This window comes from Sorex fumeus, unplaced genomic scaffold (assembly GCF_029834395.1).
Source record: "Sorex fumeus unplaced genomic scaffold, SorFum_2.1 ptg000030l, whole genome shotgun sequence".
NCBI classification, from domain to species: domain Eukaryota; kingdom Metazoa; phylum Chordata; class Mammalia; order Eulipotyphla; family Soricidae; genus Sorex; species Sorex fumeus.
Genome location: NW_026606087.1, coordinates 20,247,040 through 20,272,747, shown reverse-complemented (window position 1 = coordinate 20,272,747; position 25,708 = coordinate 20,247,040). Strand labels below are relative to the sequence as shown.

The following is a 25,708-nucleotide window of genomic DNA, read 5'->3' as shown; positions in this document are numbered from 1 at the left end:
AGCTCTGCACACACACACACACACACACACACACACACACACACACACACGGCACTACTCACCTTGCCTCTGCAACTGCTCAAGGGACTTGTAGCTCTGCACACCCACACACACACCCACACACACACCCACACACACACCCACACACACACACACACACACACACACACACACACACACAGCACTACCCACCTTGCCTCTGGGACTGCTCCAGGCTCGCCTGCTCCACCCTGTCAGATCATCTTGCTTCTGCCTTTCCTCGTCCCGATCCTGCACAAAGTACCTTCAGAACAGGCTCTCTGGTCCTCAGAGAACCAACCACACTCCACTGTCATGGCCGATACACCGACCAACAGCCCCTGCCCCGTGCACAGACTTGAGAAAGCGGCAGAGGTCAAGGCTTAATCATCTTCGTGTTGCCCTTGGCTAGCCCCGGCCCCGCAGAGAGCTAGCGAGCTCAGGAAACGCAGCGGGGCTGGCTGATTGTTTAAGAACAAGGTTTCCAAAGTTAACTCAGCTTCAATATGAAATTCAAAACAATGGAGAAGACAGGACTCAAACATAGTGGGGAAATAACATACACTTTTACTCTCAAAATAAATACTAATCAATTTTATTTTATAAATACAGATGCTGAGTTTTCTTCCAATTACCAACAGATCAGTTTCACATGCCATTTATTATTGGTGGTGGTTTAAAAAATTATTTAAATAACCAGTTAGGGCAGGATAAATGGGCACCATTAGAACGGCTAAAAAAATACAACTGGATACAATCTTCCAAAACTAATATTCCGGGGAGGGAAAAAAAAAATCTCTGGAATTTCTAAAGTGGGTAAGGGGAAGTGGAAAGAGAAAACACAATCAAATACCCATTTGATAACATTTGCTGGCTGTTAAAAGTATCTCAGCCACAGGAAAACTTTTAGCAGTTCACAAACGGAGGGTAGCGAGTTCTCATTTCAACTGAGATTGCCTCGAAGAAAATTTAATTTTTCTGGGGCTTAAAAGACTAATTGAAAAGATTAGGAAGAGATAGGAACTCATCCTAAGTGCTCTGGCTGCTTGAAACAAGCAAAATATACCCTGAAGTGTTGGAAAACGTCAAACAATCGTGTCTGGAGACGTGTCAAGTTGGAGGTTGTTCCTTGGCTGTGGCAGAAGCTGAGACATCAAACCAACTGAAAGAAACATGCAAGACCAGGGCCGGAGAGATGGCACGGGGGACAGGGCACTTGTCCCACATGCAGCTGACCTGGGGTTTGATCCCCGTCATCCCCTGAACAGTGCCGGAGTGATTTCTGAGTGCAGAGGCAGGAGTGGGCTGTGAGCACGGCCGGGTGTGACCCAAAACCAAAGTAAAACAAAACCAAAGTAAAAAAGGCAAGACCGAATGAAACCCAAGCCTGGGAGAAGTGAAGCCGGTATCCACAGACACTGCTGGGACTGGCATTCCGAACTAGCCCAGCACGCGCTGCAGCAGACTCTGTGCTGTGTGTATGTGTGTGTGTGTGTGTGTGTGTGTGGGGGCTGGGGGGGAAGGCTGGGAGCCCCAGAACTGGGAGCGTCAGACGGGGGACTGTGGCAGGGAGCCTCAGCACTCCTGGCTCCGCCTGGTGCAGAACCTAGGACATTATGCCTGGGGTGCGTGGTTTGGGTTCCCTGTGCCTGGGAGGCAGGAGTCAAGTTGCAGGGGTGGTGGCTGAGCACAGCCTGTGTCTGAATTTAGTGTGAAGTTTCAAGTCTGCACCCATATGCGGGCATGTCACAGATCACGTGACTCTCTTCCCACTGCTCGGTGCTGACACAGGCCTTCCAAAAAGGGCCGGAGAAATAGTACAGTGGACAGGGCGATTCCATTACAAGTGGCCGACCTGGGTTTGATCCCCAGCATCCCATTGGGGTCCCCTGGGCTCCGCCAGGAGTGATCCCTGAGCATCGCTGGGTGTGGCCTCCCCAAAAAACCACCACCAACAACACACCATTTTGAGAAGGCTTGCTGGGCTGGAGCGATAGCACAGCGGGTAAGGCGTTCGCCTTACAAGCGGCCAACATGGCCGACCCGAGTTCGATTCCTCCGCCCCTCTCGGAGAGCCCGGCAAGCTACCGAGAGTATTTGATATGCCAGACACAGTAACAACAAAGTCTCCAATGGAGACGTTACTGGGCCCGCTCGAGCAAATCGACGATCAACGGGAGGGCCTTTACCTTTACCTGCAGGAAGAGTTGTTACTTCCTTCGCGGACCCCACCACATCACTCAAAGACCCCCACCCCAGGCTGTGGCTATCTGCACTCTTTGACTCTAAAATGAGTAATAGCACCCTTCAATGAAGCAGAGATGCTTATGATGGCTTCTGCTCCAAGTTTGGGGTACTTCTACTTTTCCCTGTGGGTTATGATGGATTTTCCTGGATTATGATGAAGCTTTGAACTACTTGGGCTGGAGTGGTAGTCCAGTGGGTAGGGCATTTTCCTTGCATGTGGCTGACCCAGGTTTGATCCCCAGGCATCCTATATGGTCCCCAGAGCACTGCTAGGAGTAATTCCCGAGTGCAGAGTCAGGAGTAACCCCTGAGCATCACTGGGAGTTCCCCTCCCATCCCCCCACTCCCAGCTTTGAATTGCGTGCAGGTTGGGTCTCTGTGAGTTTCTACACGGAAAATAACAGGAACTATTCTGCTTACCACTGTGATTCTAGGTGAACACAGTGCACACGAGTGCTTGGTGGAAAGGGATTACGAAACCCATGAGTCCGGCTGTTTGGGAGGACAAACGCCACCCCTGCAGATGCCTGTGAAGTGTTTGTGCTGTTACAGACAACATGTCAACGCAAATGTGCGAGCAACATCAGCTTAGCACAGCCCCGGTGTTCCACGGGCTAGTCCTATCATGGTGTAACAGAGGAAAATGTAGGTTTCAGAGAATTCCAAGCTGGGGGGGAAAAAAAAAAAGAAAATCAGGTCGAGTGACATAAACTCCATTTTTATTCTTCTATACAATACAGGATATGTGGATAAAGTTTCCTTAAAGAGCTTGCAACCCTGAGGCGATGTCCTTGGGTGTATAAAGTATAAAGCAACAGCAAATAAAAATCTGAGCTCCAGGAATGATAATTGGACTTCAAAAACATAATTTAATATTTAAGCAATTGCACATAGACCAGTAAATTTCTATGCTTCATCCAGTCTCTTAATCCAACTCTCTCTGCGGCCCTGCCGTCTGCACCTGGACAGCCTGACTCTCCATACGCAATGCCTTTCTTTCCAGCTCAGATGGAATAAATTAACGTCGGATTTGCATACGGGGATTTGTGTCTGGTCCGTGCAGTGCCAGAGAGCGTGCCTACTTCCTGACTGCAGCATCAGTCCACAGACAAACTGAGACCCCCACTGGAGGCTGGGCGTCCTGGGCCACGAGCCTGGAGGGGCCTTCCAGGCGGTAGAGAAGTTTTTCATCTGAATTACGGGCTCCTCGAGGCCATGGCTGACCAGGGGAGGTGAGGGGTCCGTGACCTTCGTTCTCAGGACAGACCTCCATCCAGGCCACTGTGATGCACTGAGGACGGGGCCGACGCGCTGGGCTACAGGAGATCCTTGTGCTTCTTATTCATCAACCAAATGGATGACCAAAAAATCCTTCAATGAATGGTAAAAACCACATTTTTTTTTCTGAATTTTCAATTTTCCCAAAGCTTATGGCGAGGGCAAATGCTTCGGAGAAATGAAAAGTGAGTTCGTTATATTATTTATATATTACCATCTTCCCTCTGAGGATAACATAGAAATGATTAAAAAAAAAAAAAGCAGACTGATATCTGGAAGGTGACTCAAGCTTGAGCGCCACCTGTGCCTTAAAAGAAATCACCGGGCCTGAAAAAGCAAAATCTCACGAGCAAATCTGACTTGGTCTGGCCCGCTAATACACAATGATCCTGAGTCCCTCCTTGATCCACAAAGTCCTTTTTTTTTTCCTCTGAGGAATATCCTCCGTTCGTATTCATTTTGTGTCATAATTCTACTCAGTGCAGTGTCATCTTCCGTTTTAGGCAGCGACGTGGTTTGGGTCGGACGGCGGCTGCTCACTTATCAGAACTCCTGCGTGGCCGGCGGAAGCTGGACACGTTCTCATTCAGTGCATAGATCCTTCGGGAAAACTCTTCGAATTCCCCCAGGACTTGGTCGTCACACTCCACCGCCACAGCACTGTCCACGGGGATGCAGCTAAAGGCTTCTAGCTGGTCACCTGAGGTGAAACCCGTGGCCTCCAGCCCGATGATTTCTTCCGCCTGCTCCACGGCGCAGCAGAGCTCAGCTCCTGAGATGGGGTGGCACTCCCCGAGCAGCTGGGCCTCGGTGGCGCCGGCGTGCTCGCCGGGCAGGAGCGTGCCATTGACGGTCGCTGGGTGCCCAGAGAGGGTGGCTCCGGGCTCCTGGCCAGTACCTGCGCTCACGTGGCCATCGTTCACGCTGTCACCCAAATCCACATCCCTTTTCTGGTTTTCTTTGGAGAAGTCCAAGGAGGCATCCAAGGAGGAGGAGAGGCCTGCCACCTTCCTCTCTGACTCGCCTGTGGAGGGGACGGCGGGTGCAGGCTGGGCCAGGGCAGAGTTGTAACTGGGAGGGGGCGTTTTGTACTGGAGTCTCTCGTTCTCGGAGCTGGCCCGCTTTCGGTGTCCTTTGTCAGGTGACGGGATCCCCCCGGAGAAGCCCATGTCTGCACCCGCAAACATGGAGCTTTGTCTCTTTGGCACGGGGATTGCACTGGAGGTGTGATGTCGGTCACTAGGAGAAAGAGAAACAGGAAGTTACCGGCAATCTCAGAACCCCACTCAGGCCTTTAGTCTCCAGAGAGGGGATGGTGTGGGACACTTGTGTAGATACTGAGGTTTGAGAGAGCAATCAAAATGCCTAACAGCTTTAGGAATAGTTTCTTTTAGAACCATGCTAAGGCATACTAAGATATATCTGGTGGACCATTCTCAGGGTGGGATGGGACACGGAAATCATATCCTATGGGGGAGAATCCTAGATCTGGAAGAAGAATATGATGAACTACTTTTTAAAGCACAGTGTTTCCCAATTGCTAACGACCTTGCTTTAGGGAACTGATGGGGGAATCTCTCTCTCTCCTCCCATCCTCCTTTTCTCTTCCTCCCTCCCTCCCTCTCATTTCACAGGCAAGCACACCTTTGGGCTCACAATAACAATTTAGTTATACAAAGAATAATAGTCTCTGAAGTAATTTCACTTAGAAATTTCTTTTGTAGCATTTCACGTAAGTCTTCCCAAAAACTCTGTCAAAAGAGTGGCATGCACTTCATTACTCTGTAGTCTAAAATACTCAATAAGAGGCAGCTAATACAGAAAGAGTCCCCAGCCCCTGGAAAGGTGGTCCTTTAATGTACTGAGTTAGCTAAGCTGCCCCTAGAGCATGGAGCACGGTTTCAGATCCTTTGTCTGGATGAAAGCCAGTCAGCTTCGCTACAATTACATGAGCAGGGGGTGGGGGGTGGGCGGGCGGGTGGGGGGCAGGTACAAACACAAAATCCCTTTGACTCATGTTCTCCGGGTGAGAAAAACTACTCAGAGAAGCAGCTTGCAGAAAGACAACTACCAGGTAGAGAGGCTAGACTTGGAGCTACACCCACCCAACAGATAGCTACTCGCGGTGCAAGCCCGGGGGGTGCAAGACGGAGCCCGCTTTGCCTCTGAGAGCTCCCGGTCTCGCAGGAGAGCGCTGTTATTACTGAAATAACACATTTTCAGGTCACAGCGGCGAGAAGTGCTCTTGCAGAAGGAGGAGGACTCGGGGTTCCTGCTCCCCGTGTCCCTGGTTCCTTCTGGCTCAGAATATCTCTGACGCTGGATGCTTAGGCCAGGCTTCTCCTTCTGGAGAAGAGAGACCAGGCGTCTAGTCAGGGAGCTGGTGGACTCCCTTGCTTGGCTAACTGTCGGTGCCAGGAGAGATTTCCTAATGAGGGGTGGTCACTGGGCATACAGAGCCATGCCAGCAGGCGGTAAATTACTGTTTTGAGTTCTCCAGAGAAACAAAACAGGGCACAATCTGCTGGTCTTAAATCTAGATTTTCAGTTAATATGTTGTCAAAACTCATGGTAATTGGATGAGCTGCGCGTTTTTGCCAACCTTGTGTTTTCACCCTACCACAGGCTGATGGGGCCTCTCACAAACGGTTCTGCAAGGACCTTGGGACTCAAACGCAAACAGCATCAGCACTGCCCAGAGCATTTGCCTCTGATGGCAGCGGGGAAAGCACCAGCGGAGTGGTCGGGAACGTAGCTGGTAGAGGGCTGGAGTGGCCGACACACTGCCGGTGACACGCTGGCAGGGGGCTATGGTGGTTGGTGCTTCTCAAGCTGCAAAAGCCACTGCATGCCACCTGGGGGCATGGCACAACAGGCAGTGGAAAGGGGTGTGATGACCTTCTGTGCTTAGGAGGCGCCCTGAAAGCCCCCCACTCTGCAACAGAACGAGGAAGCAGAGAGATGGCCATGCCTCCACTACACCGGAGAGCGCCCCCCTTTTGAGCCCTGGACAGGAGAGTCCCGGTGATGCAGGTGTCCTGGTCTGCTGGACACACAACTGACCCAGAAGGGGCCTGACTTCAGAGCCTGCACTGTCCAACTGCCCACAAGGGAAAATCACACTCAAACCCAATCACCAGAGCTAGAGAGTAGTGGCAGGGAGTGTGCCCAGCGTGTGGCCGGCCCAGGTTCAATCCCCAGCACTCTGTGTGGTGCCCTGAGCTCTCCAGAAGTGATCCCCGAGTGCAGAGCCAGGAGAAGGAGGTCTGCAGGGTGTGACCCAGAAACAAAAACCGACCAAACACCTAATTCCCCCAGAAAAACTCAACCCATAGTGGTTAAGTGCAAATGACACATGCCAGACATCAAGGCAAAGGCCACTGGTCCAGGGCTCCTCATTCAACCTGTCCAATGTATATCTAACTCCTTACCTTTCTTCCTTTCTGTTAGTCAGGGGAGCTATCCCCAGCTGCCAGGGCCGGGGGAGGGGTGTGTGGTGTTGGGGGCTGAACCCTGGTACTTTTACCTCCTGAGCCACAACACCCCCAGTCCCTATACCTATTTTATTTTTTTGGTTTTTGGGCCACACCTGGTCGTGCTCAGGGTTTACTCCTGGTGGTGCTCAGTGGACCATGAGGTGTTGGGGATCAAACGTGGATCAGCCACGTGCAAGGCAAATGCCCTTCCCACTGTCCTATCTTTCCAGCCCCTTAGTTCAATATTTTATTATTTTCTTTCTGGGTCACAACTGGTGTTGCACAGGGGCTACTTCTGGATCATACACTCAGGAATTGCTCCTGGTGGTGCTTGGGGGACCATATGGGATGCTGGGAATCGAACCCAGGTTGACCGCATGCAAGGCAAACGCCCTGCCCCCTGTGCTATCGCTACAGCCCCCTCCTTAGTTCTGTTTTCAAGGAGGGCTCTGAGAGATAGGGACTTCGGTATTTTCTGATTCTGTGATAGTCTTCTCAGATTCCCAGAGTTTTAAAAGAATGAAGGGGATGGGATATTACAAGTACTAGATACAATTCTGGAGACCCAAGTAGACTATAAAGAAGCCCACATATTTAAGTTTAATCACCACTTTTTATCTTCTTTTCTACCTTTACCCTGGTACAATGATGTATTTCAAATTCGTACTTAATTTGTATTTCTTTCTTATAATATTAAACAGTAGGTATAACTTATACAGGAAAAGCTGAACAAAAAAAAAGTGTTGTCTTCATAATTTGGGGCCACCCATCAATATTCAGACATGTATGACAGAAGGATTTCATGGTAAGGAGTATGGGACTTTCTGTGACAGCTGATAGGACCTGGGCTTCAGGATTCATAAATCTGCACTGATTGGTGCTGGCAATCTCTCGCCTACAGGGTTATCCGTACTCCCATCTCCCTCAACCCTCTTGGTGGGATCCCTAGAAAACCAGATGCCTGGGAACTCTGTATAAAGTAAGACTAACTAGAATTTGATGGGCCGGCAGATGACCAGGGCATAATATCTTGTATACAAGGAGTTTAATAACAGTTTTGGTTGCTCAGAACTAATATTTTTAATTAACTCCAGGGACCTTAGCAATGTTCCAGGTTTTTAAGATACCTGAGGTCTAAACAGCTAAAGCGTTGAGTGATTATTTAAAAATATATAAATACACATGCATCTTTAATTATTATCATAATTTACACTCCCAGACAACTGAAAAAACAAAAGCCACATGTGGGGCCAGTGCAACAGTACAGGGAATAGGGGTTTGATTCCCGGCACCCCCCAGAGTCCCCTGAGCAGAGCCTGGAGCCATTCCTGAGCACTGTGGTGTGGCCCCAAACAAACAACTCCATAAACCATAGGAAAAATAAAAATAATCACAAACCTATAATCCATCAAGTAACTACTATTGACTTTGGACATTTTTACCTTTCTAAAATTTGGTTTTATGTATATGTGTTTAATGAAAAACAACCGAAACCAAACCAAAGCAAAACAAAAAATGTGAGGCAGGGGGCTCAGTGATAGTATAGAGGGTAGGGCATATGCCTTGCACATGGCTTATACCGGGCTCAATCCCTGACATCCCATATGGTCTCCTGAGTCTGAGTGCAGCGCCAGGAGTAACCCCCTGAGTATCACAGGGTATGACCCCAAAACAACAATAACCAAAAAAAAAAAAAAAATCCCCAGCCAAAAAAACCCCAAACAATAACCCCTATAATCAACAAAAACAACCACTCCAAAACCAAATAAAAAACCAAAAACCACAAACCAAACAAAAATAATAGTCACGAAAAGCTACCCCCCAAAATGCAAACAAGCCTATGTATCTGTGATATATGAAAATCCTATATCCTGACACTGGATGTTATCAAACTTCTTGATAAATAACTGCAAGGCTTGCTCCACTGAATGAAAAAAACCATAATTTAATCATTCTCTTGCTTTGCTAGATTAGGACATTTTTAGAATTTTAGATCTTACTATTAAGAACTAAATGCTATGCAAACATCTGTTCAAAAAACACAATGCAAAGATAAATTCTGATCTTTATGTTTGACAGATTGCCAGGAGAATCCTTCACTATACTTTTGAATATCAGGTAGATTCTTATAAGAAAAAAAGGAGCCTATAAAGAGAAAAGTAGCAATTAAAAAAGGCAACCAAAAATCTAGAAAGAATGCCCGAAAGGTTTCAAAGAGTCTTCCTGTTTCATTGCATCTGGCTTCCTAAACATTTCATTGGGACTGAAGAAGGGGTCAGAAGACATGGACCCATTAAAATATGACCAAATCCTTAAGGCTGTTCAGTTTATTTACCAAATAAAATTGGTCCATTAAATTGTGATGAATAATGTATGATTATTTATTTTTTTTTTTTTAATTCTTAGAAACAGAGAGAATGGTGGTGTTTGGGGAGGCGTGGGTGCAAGAGGGCCTGTGGCACCTTCTCCTGATGCAGATTCCTGCCCAGGCTCCCATCACGCTAAGGTGACATTTCTCAGTGGGTCCACATGGCCCCCGAGTGCCTGCAGGATCTTCCAAGGAGGGACAGATGGAAATGGTTGAAATGGGGGGCCATGGCCTGAGACTGAAGGGCCAGCACTCAGGACACAGGGGCAGGAGGGCCACAGGCTGGAAGCAAGGCTGGAGAAGCCTCAGTTGGAAGAGGTTCTGGGGGACACAGCCTATGGGGTGCAGGGCCCAGGCTAGCAACAGGACCGAGCCCTCTCGCTCACAGCACACACGCTCCTCATCAGTCCTCTGCCCGAGTGCATGTCTGGAAACAAGACATCTGGGGTTTAATGCCGCAATTAAAAGGAACTGATTTAATTTATTTACTAGGCCATGGTTTGGCAAAACACACACGGGGTTATTGAATAACGAAACCATTTTGGGGACTGTTAAATCACTTAACAACAAACCTCTTGCTGCAAGTAAAGAGGATATCCTAGGGCCACAAACAACCACATGGTGAAGGAGGAACCAGAGGTTTGGAGCTCAGGGACCACAGAGGACTGTCTTGGTTTAAATCTGGTTTCTCTGGATCAGGTCTTGTCTGATCTCTCTGCACCAAGGCAACTGCTTTCTCTCTCACCGTGCTCGCTTACTGCAGTTGGGCACCTTTCTCACTAGCTCACCTACCTGTGAAGACAGGCCTGAAACAGGGAGTTCAATGGCCCGGATTCTGGTCCCCACGCTGCCACCCCCAAACTACCTCTCTGCAGCTGTAACTTGAACTATGACTCTTAAGGTGCAACCTATGAGGTACCTTTCGTGGTGCTCGTTTTCTCCTTTGTAAAAAAAAAAACCACAGGACTGTGGCAAGGATGAAATAAAATAACGCACATCAAACCCTTGGCAGAGTGCCTGGCACCAGCACTGGCAGCAGTGGTAGCTGTGATTGTGGTTGCTTTCATTACGTTATGCTGAAAGCTTCTGTAGGCTTTAGATTCCCAAAGGATGATCCTCACTTAACAGAACGGGTACCTGAGGCTCAAAGGCTTTATGTCTTGGTCAGGAACACTGAGTAATAGGTAGTAGATGCCAGAATCTAGATCTCCTTCCATTATTTTCTTCAATATAGATTACTATTGAAAGTAGTAACTAGGGGGTCGGAGCCATAGTACAGCAGGGAGGGTGTTTGCCATGCATGTGGGCAACTCAGGTTTGATTCCTGGCATCCCATATGATCCCCTGAGCACCTCCAGGAATAATTCCTGAGTAGCCCCTGAGCACCACCTCAAGCTGTACCCTCCCACCAAAATACCAAATTCAGAAGCAACAAATATAATTCTTCCCACCCATCATTACATACCAGAAAACAAGATGTAAAGAGACAAAGAACGAAGGCACATGCGACAGTGTTTTGGAGGAGAAGTGCTAAATCAGAAGACTGACATGAAATATCACTCCAGTTTTTTTTTTCTTTGTTTTTCCTAAAGACATGAGTTAGGGAGGTTTAGAATAACTAGAACATGCTTCTATTACATGATCTACCAAATGCTGGGGAACTGCCTAAACCTCCCAGAATCCTTTAAGGTACATTCCAATTGTCCCCAAGCCCCTGATGTATCATTTTTTCCCCCTGTATAAATTCAACTTCAGGGAGAGCATTTTTTTTTTTTAAGAGGGAGATTTTCTCTTTCTAAATAAAGTGAGAAAAGTTGTGTCCAACATTGTATAAAGGATCCAAATGCCTTCTCACGTGTCCAGCCTGGGTGACATCAGAGCTCGTCCACTCAACGCTACGACCCTTGCCCTCGCCATCTTCCTCCACTTTTCCTGTTGATTTTATGGCCTGAAACTATAGCCTCCTTCCACAGAGATGAAATTGGAAGAGAAAACAAAGAAAGCACTGGTCCACAGTGAACAGCCATTTCCACATTTTCTGTCTATGATACTCCAAATGTCCAAAGACAGGGCCGCCAGAGAAACAGTCCTAAAGATGCCCGCCTGACAGGGGGCAGCCGCAAGCCCGGTTCAAATCCCTGGCACTGCATCTGGTCCCCTGAGCACTGCCAGGGGTCACTCCTGAGCACAGAGCCAAGAAGAGCTCCTGAACACAACTGAGGTCTGGCTCAAAATACCAACCCCAGTCCCTCCAAAGATGGGAGACTGGAAACCACCTGTGTCCTCTGTAAAACAGGCACATTCACCTGACAAACTGCTGCACTATGGATTGAGTAAATTCTTAGCACAATGAGTAGGTGCTTCAGAAATTAGTAATAATAAATCATAGCCACGAATGGTTATGATGCTAGGGAATAAGTATTCTGTTAACAGCTTTATGCCTGGCTACATTTAATACTCTCATCTGTGGATTAGGAGCGCCACCCTCCTTTTACTGGTAAAGAAACTGAGGCACAGTGGTTATAAAACAGCCCAAGGTCACAAAGCAGCTATGATTTAACAAAGAGAGTCTGAATGAACTAATGTCCTCTGTCCTGCTCCTAACACTTCTGCCACCGAGGATCTCAACTTCTGTCTGAGGGAGGAAGGAGAATGTTTGTGTTAGGAGTCTTGGCATCTTTTCTCTCTCTTCTTGCCTAGATTAGGCTTGGGTGACTTTTTAAAATCTTTACTTCCTAGGAGCGATAGCACAGCGGTAGGGCGTTTGCCTTGCACGCAGCCAACATGGCCGACCCGAGTTCGATTCCTCCGCCCCTCTCGGAGAGCCCGGCAAGCTGCCGAGAGTATCTCGCCCGCACGGCAGAGCCTGGCAAGCTCCCCGTGACGTATTCGATATGCCAGACACAGTAACAACAAAGTCTCCGATGGAGACGTTACTGGGCCCGCTCGAGCAAATCGATGAACAACGGGAGGACAGTGACAGTGACAGGACCTGTAATACTATTGGGCTGATAAGCATTGATTATGAATAGAAAGACACTCTGCTGCAAAATAATATAAATGTGAAGACATAAAAAAAAGCTGGATAAGGGGGAAATGGCAAGACTTTATCACGCCAAAAGAGTTCTGGACACAAGGGGGAATTTTTTGGGTTTTTTTGGGTAATTAAAAGATTTTTCTTTCCTGTTTTTTTTCAGACTCACGTGTGCTTGTTTAATCTGTCTGCAGCCAGGTCTCACACCATAAAGTATGAGAAAAGAGCACAATTCACTGTCTTAACTATGTGTCTTTCCCTCCTACAAAATGTTTCCTCTGAGGAACATTACTAGAATGCAGCTGGTCAAAACGCTAAATCTTGATTGTCTGGCTTCTGGCCAACATCTACAGCCACAACTCAGCAGAATAAGAATACTTAAAAAGGAAAAAAAAAAAAACCCCAAACACAAACCCAACTTTTAAACAACATTTGATCTTCTTCCTTCTCCCCTTGTAGCAAGCTATGACCTCATGGCAGCGAGACCGCTCCATGGAGGTGTTTTAGTTGGTTTACGGCCATTAGAAATGTTTGAAGCTCTGGGCACTACTCTGCGCCAATATCATGTCAACTGTGCTAAAAAGCAATAATAGTTTCTCACCTTCTTAAAGATTACTGCCTAAATAATGCAGACCAACGACAGGGCTGCACACGGTGCCAAACGCAGGTTGCCAAGGCGCAGCCGAGGTAGAATTACGTCTTTTGGCAGTTAAGAAATTATGACATAAAGTCAGTTTTCTCAAAAAAAAAAAAAAACCCAACCCCAAAAAACAAAACCCACCTCTATAAATTAGGCTACTATCCACTTTCAAAAGCCAGCAAAGGTTGGGACTCATCCTCCTCCCTTTCCTCACTCAGATCATGTCGATGCACTGAGACTCCTCCGGGGAGAGGCGACTTTAACAACTTTTCTCCCACGAGGGAGCCGGGGTTAGTGGCTTTAAGCATCTCTTCACCACAAGCAAGCAACTTCTAGGCCTCTCATCATGATGAGATACGTGAAAGTGCTTCATCTCCGCCTCGGATGTGATAAAAAAAAAAAAAAGAAACGAAAGCACGAATGATCTTGAGTTGAAATCATGGGCTAAAGCTACACCAGTGGTGACTTTCCCCTTGGGCTTGGCTTGGAAGAGGGCCAGCCATGGTCTGACAAAATAAAAACAGAGTTTAAAAAGGCCTTAACTGTTGGAAACACTCACTCTGGACAAGAACTGAGTGCTGAAAGGAGGTAAAGGGATATACGTGATAACCTCTCAGTACCTGTATAGCAAACCACAGTGCCCAAAAGTGGGGAGAGGGAGGGAGAGAGAGGGGGAGAGAGAGAGAGAAAGAGACAGAGAGAGGGAGAGAGAGAGAGAGGGATCGAGAGGGGGGGAGGGAGAGAGAGACAGAGAGAGGAAGAGAGAGAGAGAGGGAGCGAGAGGGGGGAGCGAGAGGGAGGGAGAGAGAGACAGAGGGAGAAGTTAAGGAGGAAGAGGAGGAGGAGGAAGAAGAAGGGAGGAGGGGGAGGGGGAGGAGGAGGAGGATGAGGAGGAGGAGGGCCTGACAGAGAGGCAGGGGAGGGGTGCAGATGGCAGGAGGGAAACTGGGGACAGTGGAGGTGGGACATGCACACTGGTCAAGAAGAGATGGTGTTGGAACATTGTATGACTGAAACCCAAGCATGAACAACTTTGTAACTGTGTATCTCACAGTGACTCCATGAAAAATAAAAAAGAAGTCTTAACTAACCAAGAGCCTTTTTTCTTTTGGGGTGGGGGGAGACCTGGTCTCTCCATCCCTGGGGTTATTCCTGGTCCTATACTGAGGAGGGATCACTCATGACAATTTTTAAATTTTTTTTGGGGGGGGGGAACAGGGCTCAAACATGGACCTCTACCACACAAAGTGGGCACTCTGACTCAGTAGGGTAAACTATCATCTCTCCTGCCCCAACCTGGCAGTTTTATTTAAAACCCGGACTGATGGAAAGGAGAATTTCAGAAAAACAGAGCTCTGCAGGCAAAGAATGAAGCATGCTGTAGGAATCCCTCTCCCCTTGGCAGAGGGAGGCCCAGCACAGGCCAGTGGCTGGAGCTGAGCTCACGAGGAGGAGGGAGGGGAGGCTGCCTCCAGGGAGGAGTTAAGTCAACCACCTCACACGGGCTTTCACTTCCAGGGACCTTTAGAGAGAGGCCTGTATCGAAGTCAGTCAGGCAACAAACTTTCGGAGGACTGTAAAATGTCTGGACACAATGAGATGCCAGGGATGAGACCGAGGGACCCCTAAGTGTCTGGACCGCACCCGAGCCATGGGATTAATAAAGAGTTTATGGTGAAACTCGGAAAGGGTGGGCGGGGGACTGGACGACGATGACTTCGACCAGGGAAATGAGAGGAACAGCGATTTCAGAGACGCCCGCTCCAGAAAGAACTCAGTAGGGAAATTAAAACCTTAGTCAGCAAAGGGTTTCAGAATTTCAAAACAGCTTGCAAAGAGAGATAAATGAAGCCTGAGACCCCGGGACCCGTGAGAGAATCGGTGATGGTCTGCAAGGTACTGTCGAAGCGGAACTACCGCCACAGTCCCGATCAATGGACACAAACCACACCCTGGTTTGCTGCTGGTTGTTTTAAATGAACAGATAACTGCATCTTGTTAAGAGATGGCATAGCCCATGAAAGTGCAGGAATTAGAGGTCTGGGGGCCTCTACGGGTAACTTCTGGGGAATCTTATACTTGTGAATCCTCTGCACGACTCAAAGGGGCATTATCAAGCTTAGGGGTCCCGCGAACATATAAGCAGATGAAGACACTTTTCTCCCTTTTGAACACCAGACACTGCCAGACTCCGGGGATAAAGAGATTTAAGAGAGAGACTCCAGCTCCCTGAGAGCCAGCGCTGTAGCTAAGAGAGGACCTGGCCAAGGGCGGGCTTGTAACAGAACTAGTCCCCCAAATGCCACAGTTTGAAGGGCTGAGAGAATTCTTTACCAGCTGCTTCAGCGGGTTAGCGAGACTAGGCAAAAGCAGAGCACCTGCCAAGACCCTCGGTGACGAGGGGGAAAAAAGTTGGAGGGTCCAAAAGGTTACAAAGTGAAGACGGAAATGGCCAGAAGAGCAAGCTGGAGAGGAAACAGGATTTAGACTATAAAGAAAAACACAGGTCATGTTTAGAATTGTGTGTGTGTGTGTGTGTGTGTGTGTGTGTGTGTGTGTGAGAGAGAGAGAGAGAGAGAGAGAGAGAGAGAGAGATTTCTACTTGTATCATTTGGGTGGTGGTGGTGGGCGGGTTTGGATCACATCTGGCAGTACTCAGGGTCTACTCTGGCTTCTAAGCTCAGGGGTTGCTCCCAGCAGAGCCAGGAAATCAAACCCAGGCCTCTAGCACGCCAGGCCTGCACTCCGGTTCATGGAGCTCTCTCTCCAGCCCCTCTATTTTGTGCTTTTGTTTTGATATTTAGGTCACGCCCAGCAGTGCTCAGGGGAACATGTGATGCTACGGATCAATGTGGGCGTCAGCATGCAAAGCATCACCACAGGCCACTGGAGCCATCTTCCCGCATCGTGTCTCAGAAAGTGCCGTCTGGCTGAAGCTCGAGAAGGGACAGGAGGTGGCCGAGGGGGGAATCTGGGGACCTTCCAGTTCCAGTTACTGACTGCAGCATGTGTAAGATGAAGAAGGCTTGGACCAGAGAGTAAATGCATAAGCAGACAAACAGATACTGTGACCTGGCTTGCGGTGGCTGGGGCGGAAGAGACGAAAGGAAAAGACGTGCAACATCTCACACGTTACAGCTCTGAGGTACCAGGAGTCGCACACCACATCGGATGGGACGCACGTAAAGTAGAAGGCGACCGATCTCGATTAAGAAAATATTAGCACTGGAGCGATAGCACAGCGGGTAGGGCGTTCGCCTTACAAGCGGCCAACACGGCCGACCCGAGTTCGATTCCTCCGCCCCTCTCGGAGAGCCCGGCAAGCTACCGAGAGTATTCGATATGCCAGACACAGTAACAACAAAGTCTCCAATGGAGACGTTACTGGGCCCGCTCGAGCAAATCGACGATCAACGGGAGGGCCTTTACCTTTACCATTATTGTGAACAACTTTATAATAATAATAAAATAACATTTAAAAACCAAAATGAAACAAAAGGAAAAAACCACGTGCACAGAGAGGATGCGGTAAAACACCCAGCAGGCAGCATGGACGGAAGTCTGAGATCCAGGTGAAGATTCACGTTTGTGCTTCACTTCAGTGTGAATGATGATGAAAATAATGGTTGCAGATAAGATCACCCAGGGATGAGGAGCAAAGTGGGAGAAGGAGGGCCCATGCTGGCCTTGCAAGCACCACGACTTTATAGTGAGGTAGAAGAGAAGCCTGCAGATGAGATGAGAAGGAGCAGTCAGGAATAAATGAGGGAAATTATGCGAGGGGGACAATAAGAGGATATCTTTTCTGGAGTCACTCGAGAGCAAATGATTCCTTGTGCCAAACGTTTCATTCTTAACAGGGGTAAAAGAGAGATCCTAAAAAAAAAAAAAATTAGGATTTTAAAATATTGATGGCCTATTTGTATCATTTTCTTGGATTTTAACAGGGCTAAATAAAATACAAGATTACTTCAAAAGATTACAAGATTACTTCCTTTTGGTCTTCTACAGTATGACTTAATGGACCCTAAAATCATTTTGCCTGGGTTCAAATCTGAGCTATTCTGCCTGGTGGCTCTATTACCTTTTAGTTATTTCAGCCTCTAGGTGCCTTGGTTTCCTCACTTGAAAGATGAGAGAAGATAATGAGTCCTGACTCACAGGTTATCATGGGGATTAATGGAGTTAATTAATAACACAGTAACGTGTGTTGGGAAAGCAGCATTCTGCATTAAGGGCTAGTTGATATTAGTTACTTGTTGCTAACCACCAACAAAGAACTGTTAGCTAAGTTGAAACACAGGGAACTGTAAGTAAACGACACATAAATCAAGGGTCATGCTGAAGCAGTGGCCATTCATAATGCTGCAAACCCTTGCTAGTCTTTGACTGGCAAAGACCCTATCTCTGGAGGGTCATCTGGAGACTTAAGAGAGAGCTTTAAATCTTCTACTGCTCACACTGATCACACGCTACCGAATCCTGCTTGGAAAATACAGACTTCTCGGGCGCAAGGATAGGACTCGGCGGCTGAGCAGGGCAGGGGTGAGGCCCGAGTCTGACCCCCAGCCCTGCTCCGTAGCTGAGTGGGCTTTCAGCAGTGCAGCCGCTGCCGTCCGGGGGTACACGGGAGTGAACTCGGGCAAGTGCCACAGCAAGGTGTGAGGTCCCTGGACTCCCCGCAGCAGAAATAATGGGAAGAGGGAAAAACAGTCAGTCTGTGGCTCAAGGGTCGGGGAGGCACCAGAAGCAAAACAAGAACCCAAACAAAACCAGCAGATCAGGGCCAAATTCTAGAGACATCAACAACACGATGACAACAATGATGAGGACACAAAAGACTGACTTCTTACTCTAAGACACAGAAAGTGTTTCTCAACAAATTCTTCCCCTCCATTCATCAAGTGTGTCCATCTCCCAGAACCCTGCTTGGGCCTTGGCCTTCTTCACTCGGCCTCCTCCATGCAAGCCAACTTAAGGTGGCTCCTCGGCCCAGGTATGGCACTTGGCAACCGCACCACCCACAGTCACTGGCAGCCTTGTCAGCTGAGTAGGTAAGGTATAAGGGGCTGGAGAAGATAGCACAGCGTGTAGGGCATTGGCTTTGAGGCCACTGACCGGGGTTTGATCCCCAGCACTCCATATGGTCCCCCAAACCCTCCAGGAGTAATTTCTGAGTGCAGAGCTAGGAGTAACCCCTGAACACTGCCAGGTGTGACCCCAAAACAAACAAGATGCAAACAAAAAATCAGAGTAGATGTATAAAATACGTTACCATGAATGAGTACCCACCAGAGCAGACAAGACAGTTTACCAATAACCAGAACACTAGGGAATTTTGTATACAGTATATTCTTGAATATTCTAATAGAGTAGGCCAGTAGGGCACATTGGCTAGGTGTGTGTGTGTGTGTGTGTGTGTGTGTGTGCGCGCGTGTGCGTGTGCGTGTGTGTGTGTGTGTATGCACACACCTGTGTAGGGAACGGGAGTAACAAGTGAGGGAAGGATATTTAAGGCAGCATAAAACACATGTACTGTCTGTCATGTACTCCTGTAAAGCAATGTTTGGGAGGGACCTGGTCTTCTGCTTCTTGAATCCACTTGCCGCGTTCCAACCTGATGCAGACCAGAGCACTCACTAGATGCCGAGTGAATGTACTTGCATTAGGAATAGTGGATTTAGTTGTATTCAAATGAAATAAAAACCACCACTGCATTATTTCCTCAAGGGAAAAAAGCACATCGTCTAAAGATAGAGTTAAATATTGAACTCTTATGCAGTCATTAAAGTACTATAGTTTTAAGTGGCATAGGTAAGTAGCTTCAGCTCTGATACACACAAAAACAGCATATACAACCCCAAGGCTGGTGCTCTCTGATTCTTTTGTCTCTAAGAGGTCACAGATACTGAGTACTTGAAGTGGGGCTAGTAAGATGTGCTAGCCCTGCAAAGGTACACCGCATAATTAGACGTTGGCATGAACAAGAGAAGGTAAAATATCTTATGCAGAAATTTTTTTCCACTTAAAAGCATAGTTTATTTTTCCAGTAGATATCAAACTGTTCGCAGCAAAATGAACATTTTATCACGACCATTTGTGTTTGCATCCTTGAAGACACAGTTAAATCTAAAATTACAATGCCAAAGTGTACCATGCTATATTTTTAAGACGGTAGAAATGCACAGGCACTTGTATATGTTATTAAATCGAGTCAACATAGCAAGTGTGTATTGAATAACACACACACGAAAAATAAAACGGTGTCAATAAAACACCATTTACATAGTTTATATCTTAGTCAATTTAAGGAGATTTGTGTTATTCTTATGCAGAAATTTGAAAATATTGATTGCCTATTTGTATTATTTTCTTGGATTTCAACAGGGCTAAATAAAATATAGTATTACCTCAAAAGACCTATTCCTTTTGGTCTTCTGCAGTATGACTGCCAGAAAATTTACATCTGTGATTCAGATGAGTTCAGAGTAGCACCTTCAGGATACAATCCCAGTCACATAAGAAATTAAATATAGAACTGGGGCTGGAGCAACAGTACAGTGGGTAGGGTGTTTGCCTTGCATGCGGCTGACCCGGGTTTGATTCCCAGCATCCCATATGATTCCCTGAGCACAGCCAGGAGTAATTCCTGAGTGCAAAGCCAGGAGTAAGCCCTGAGTATTTCTGGATATGACCCCAAAAGAAAAAAAAAAACTATCTTCCCCAAACCAGCCAAACCAGAAACCACCCCTCCCCCAAAAAACCCAAAAAGAAATACATAGAAAACTAGTTTAGCAGTGACTTCGGTCCCTGATGTGTGGGCTACTGCTTCCTTTTCCTTCTGTACAAATTTCATGCATGGAAACATTCTTCAACTTCCACATAATACTTCAGAATCAAAAGGAATGAAGACAAACAAGACACAAAGAAAAGTATAAACAAAGAAAAAGAAAAGATCGTTTGGGTGACAGGCTTGGTTGCTGAAGGCGGGAGAAGCTGATGGGATACCCGTGGGACTTCTGGGCACTGATGGAGAGTGAGCGCCCAGAGCCAGCTGCTCCCTATCTGTGCGGGAGACAGAGGGGAAAAAAACAACCACCGGAAACGGGTGTGAACCATAGGAGGGGGCCTGTAAGTTAAATATAGGGAAGAATTTCCTGAAGCAAGGGTGTTTAAACTCTGGAATGAGTTATGGAAGAAGCCTGGTCCCCCACGGTCTTTTAAAATACTCCAGACACCCATATGCCTCCTGAGTTCCTGCCCAGAGGCAACTCGATAACATCAAGGTTCCTTCTCAAATCTATCTTAGAGTAAATAATTGCAATGAAACTTTCTCTCTCATTTATTTTTGACCCGGCTTTTTACACGCTAAAGATGTAAGCCTGCAAGAAGTGCTCTGAGAGGCCAGCCTATCTGAACCTGCTACTGTAAGTAGTCCTCTTGAGACATCAAAGACAACGTCATTTGATCTAAATTTAAAAATCAACTTCAGCTAGACAACACGGCTTTTTTTTTTTTTTAAATGTCCCTTCGGAATTGTCTGCCATAGAGGCAGGGGGAAGGGTTGGATGGGGGTGGGGGGGATGCTGGGGACATTGGTGGTGGAAAATGCACACTGTGCAGGGATGGGGGTTCGATCATTGTATGACTGAAAACTCAAACATAAAAGCTTTGTAACTGTAGCTCACGGTGATTCAATTAAAAAAAATAAGAAAAATAAGAAAACCATGAAAAAAAAAATAAATAAATGTCCCTCAAGGGTCTCCTGACAGAAGCCAGTTGTGAATTCAGCTTGTGCTTGAGGGGGAAGGGAAGAGGAGAAACTTGCTCTTAAAAAATTGAGTGTTTTTAACCTGGGATACTGCCTCATTTTCAAAGGGAAATGGCTTGGCTTCAAAGCAGGCCTATCCTCTTGTTATCCTCTGGCTTTAGAGAATTAGATTGATTCATTTGTTCTAGATTCCACTGTTCTTGGTTTGCCAGGGAAAAGACCCAAATCACATATTCTTAAAATGTGCCAACATTTGTAGTTTTTTTTTTCCCCTTCTCCTTTGTTTATTCATCAAATATTCCCGTTTCCTTCCTTTGTGGTGTTTGTAGTTGTTGCCATGACTGGACGTGGCACTCTTGGTTGTGATGGGCAGAAGATCACACGTTTTGTTGGTAGCTTCGGGGATCCCACGGGAAGTGACACCAGGCTTGCACAGGGCACGCGGGGTGATGCCAGAGACCGACTCTCACAGGCCTGTAGGATGGTGACTACCACTGGGCTACCCACGGGGCCTGTTCGTCGTTTATTTCTAAGACCTGTTGAGCTTGACTCTATGTCTAGAAGGGAATGAAAGGCTAGGTTGAATACAGGTTAGCGGAGCACAATGCAGAGATTCTGGCTGCTAGGGAAGATGGCTTCCATGAGGTCCCCAGCTGCCTCTCCCAAAGCCACATCCATAAGCGCTAGAGGGGAGCTGAAGAAATATCCCAGCAGGCTGCAGAACGGCCCGGGATAAGCCCTCAGTGCTCCAGCCCCAGGAAGGTAAAATGGAGACCAGGAGCGTGTAAGCAGCACCCCAGCTCCAACCGCAGCAGGCTGGCACGTCAGGTGAAGACTCATCCCCTCAGTGAAAGGCCGCCCCCCTGGTCCCGACTCTCTGGCTCTCAGCCCCACATGACAGCACGAGCCAGCCGAGAAAGAGTTTCTGCAAGTCACGGTCTTCAAAATATTTAATTTGTCTTATCTACTCATTTAGATATAAAGTAAACAGCTGTCAGCTAAGTAAAGGCAGGACAAATCTTACACTTTGGCATTTCTTTCGTCTCTTGAACAGTGCTAGAGGAGATACTTAATGAATTGTTAAATGTGCGGGTAATAATAATAGCTTTGCAAAAACCCTTTTCGTGTCTATACTGCTTGAACAGACAGCATCTCATCTGCTCCCTTTCAGCACATGGAGGAAATAGGACTGGTGCTGTTAACCCCACCCCGAAAACATTCTCCAGAAACGGTGAAAATTAAATAACTGCGCTGAAGCAGGAAACTGCACACTCTGATCCCCCAATCCGCTGCTCCTTTTGCAACGCTGCCTTGCACGAAGCCGCTAGGTGGTATAAGGTTTACAGTCGCAAGGAAACGTGACGGAAGAAAAGGTTCGCGAATGGAGCACAACAGATGGCTCTGAAATGCTTTTTATCATACCTCATTATAAGAAAAGAACATGAAATTCAAGGAAGACAAACACTACCGGCATACATGTGTTTCAGGCCAATCCCGGTGCTGCGTTTAGCCTTCTTATTTCTTATTAATCAACTAAGTTGAAACATATAATTATTCTGGGTTTTTTTTTTTTTCCCTGTACAAAGTGAAGAAATTCTTGGCAAAGCGACTCTCAGTTTCCTGTGTCTAAGGTACGCTGGGGCAGGATAAATAACAAAGAATCTCTCCCCCAGAACCACTGCCTAAATTCTACAGCACAGTTTTCTGGGGCACTGGAGATAACTTTGGTAGATGCCGGGAAGGGGTATTAAACATTATATTAAACATTAAGTAGCATAGAGACAGGAGGGCTGGGGAAGGGCCAAGAAGCAAAGAATGACCACCACTGGGTCGGAGAGATAGCCCAAAGGGCTTGAAAGTATGCCTGGCAGGCTCAAGGCTCTGGGTGTGATCCCGGGTGTCACATACCCATCTCTCCCCCCGCCCCCCGCACACAGTCTCTGTACTGTGGGGTGGAGCCCTGGTTATGCCAGAGCAGCACTGTGTCACCAGGCCCAGACACCAACAGGACAGCACTGCCAGGCGGAGTCTAATTGGGAAGTGGCCGCTGACCCTGCTGGGGAGGCCCCACTAATGACAGCCAGCTTACTGGTCAAAGGAACACGGGCTGGGGATGGTCAAAATCAGAGGGGAACAGGAATCAGACAGCCTAAGTTTCCATCCCTATTCTGTCACTGATTATTACCTTGACAAATCAATTATTTCACATTTCTTTTTTTTTTTTTTGCTTTTTGAGTCACACCCGGTGATGCACAGGGGTTACTCCTGGCTCTGCACTCAGGAGTCACTCCCGGCAGTGCTCAGGGGACCATATGGGATGCTGGGAATCGACCCTGGGTCGGCCGCGTGCAAGGCAAGCGCCCTACCTGCTGTGCTATCTCTCCAGACCCTCATTTCACATTTCTAAGTCTCTGTTTCCTGACTGGTAAAATGGTGGTCACCATCCTTGCCTATTTCCTCACAAGTCCATCGCAAGCTTAGGGCAGGGTTTTTTACAAATCTTTTCTTTTTCACATTTCTAAGTACAGGTGAGAGTTTTTTTTTTCCATCTTTCAGAATGCATAGATTTATTGTGCTTCTGATATTTATATCGATAGTTCAAGATTTCCCTTGGAAGTATGTTTTTTTTTTCCCTTTATTTTATTTTTTGTTGTTACTGTGTCTGGCATATCGAATACTCTCGGTAGCTTGCTGGGCTCTCCGAGAGGGGCGGAGGAATCGAACTCGGGTCGGCCATGTTGGCCGCTTGTAAGGCGAACGCCCTACCGCTATTTTATTTTATTTTTTTTAAAGTTGTAGATTTACAATTTTTTGTGCTTTGGTTTCAATTATACAATGATCAGATACCCATCCCTCCACCAGTGCCCATTTTCCACCACCATGGATAATATCCCTCCCACCCCCATCCCCCCATCCCCCCTGTCTCTGTGGCAGGGCAATCCCCTGTGTTCTCTCAGGTGAGAGTTTCTTAAGAAGACAAGTACTCTCCAGAAACAGACTTGTAGGCTGCTTGCTCAGGCTCCAGAAAAGGGGGCTTGACAAAAGGAAAAGGAGAGAGAAAGCAAGAAGGAATGCGTCTCCCATAGAAGGAAGCTGGGGGTGGGAGGATGGTGTTGGGGGATGATGGGAGGGAAAAGGGGGCATTGGTGGTAGGAAGTGTGCACTGGTGGAGTGATGGGTCTAGATTATTGTATGACTAAAACCGAATTATGGACAGTTTTGTAATGGATCTATCTCATAAACATTCCATTAGAAAAATAAAAAAAAAAAAAAGAAATGGGGCTTGGGTAAAGTACCAGGGAGACTGTGAATAATGAATCACGGGCCGGAATGACAGGCAGCAGGGAGGGCAGTTTGCCCTGCATGAAGTGACCTGGGTTCTAACCCTTGCATCCTATTCAGTTCCCCAAGCACTGCCAGGAGTAATTCTTGAGTGCAAAGCCAGGATTAAGCCCAGAGCATGGCCGGGTGTGCCCCCCCCAGACAAAAAACAAAGACAGAATGAATTGATATTCACAAAAGGTGACCATATTCCATATCCATTTTTCCGTACCCATTTTCCAAGGCAATATGAGCATAGATTTTTTTTTTTTTTTTTTTTTGGTTTTTAGACCTAGTAGTGTAAGGAGGAACCATGTGATGACAGGATTGGAACCTGGGACTCTGCAGGACACACATGTGCCTCAGGCCTTTGGGCTCTCTCCCTAGCCCTTGGATATAGGTTTTTAATTAAAAAAAAAATGCCTACAATAAAGAAGGAATTGACTTTGTGAAACAAGAACAGTGACTATACTTCATGTACTCCTTACATACTTATAATAATAGCTCCAGTTAAGATGTTAAAATTTGCCCAAGTCACAGAGAACGTAAGTGACAGGGATGGGAACAGATGTGAAATGTGAAAAAGAAAAGATTCCTTTCGGGGGAAGTGGAGCCTTGGGCTACCCCTGGCAATGCTCAGTCACTGGGCAAGATGTTTCAACACTCAGGCCCAGTGCTGCTATGATGAGGGACACTAGGGCTACCCTAGTGGTGCTTGGGGTCTCTAGGGCAGTTACCCCTGGTGGTACTCAGGGAGCAGAGCAGTGCTGGGGAACTGAACTCAGAACCTGCAAATGACAAGGCGTGTGGTCCTGATGAACCCGAGTCTTTCCATGGCCCTTACACCCGGGCATCTGTTTCTTGGACCGCCCCGGCCCCCTGTCCACCCTGTCCCCCCCGCCCCCGCTTTCCTTCTCTAGGTTCTTTCCAGTGCCACCTTCTCAGTGAAGAAGAAACACACCAGGAAGAACACTCTTGTCTCTGATTGTTCCAGATGATTTTGCAACACCTTTTTTTAAAAAAAAAAACAAAATAGTACCTCATCTTTTCTTTTCTATGTTATTTGTTTCTAGACCATGAACTCTATTACCTGTAAGCTTCTTGAATGCAAGTTCAAGGAGCAAATTCCCCAATTAGAACAGGATGGATGCCTGGCTCGTTCATTCACATATTCTTACTCTCCAGGTACCTGATGCCCTAATGCTAGGCTGGGACCAAGGATGTGGAGGACGGGCCCAGCCTCCAGGGGCAGGAGGACCCATGCCAGGCGGGTCAGACTCGTGGGAGAGGAGAATGTGGCCGAGTCTGTGTTTGTCTCCGTAGCTGCTGTCGTGCCTGTGGAGTGAGTGGATGGATGAGGCAGGATGTGAGCGGGCCTTGAAGTGAAAGCAACATCTGGCCGGGGCGGAGGCAGGGCAGCCTGTGCCGGCAGTGGGAACTCGTCTGAGATCAGATCTGAGTGTGCTAAGTCTGGGGTCAGTTTCGATGGGGTGAGAGAACACTGGGGGGACATATTGAGTCTCTGTCCCAGGCCCTGGCGGCCAGGGGCCCCTCA

General features: G+C 47.3%; 1 protein-coding gene across 2 annotated transcripts in view; it reads right to left on the bottom strand.

The window, feature by feature from the left end:
- Positions 1–2,962: 2,962 nt before the first annotated feature.
- UVRAG (UV radiation resistance associated) overlaps positions 2,963–25,708 on the bottom strand; it is a 311,864-nt gene continuing 289,118 nt past the window's right edge. For both annotated transcript variants that reach the window (XM_056116060.1, XM_056116061.1), the window contains one exon: positions 2,963–4,782. In XM_056116060.1, the coding sequence (XP_055972035.1) occupies positions 4,080–4,782 (703 nt within the window). In that variant the 3' untranslated portion in view covers positions 2,963–4,079. The remainder of the gene's footprint in view (positions 4,783–25,708) is intronic.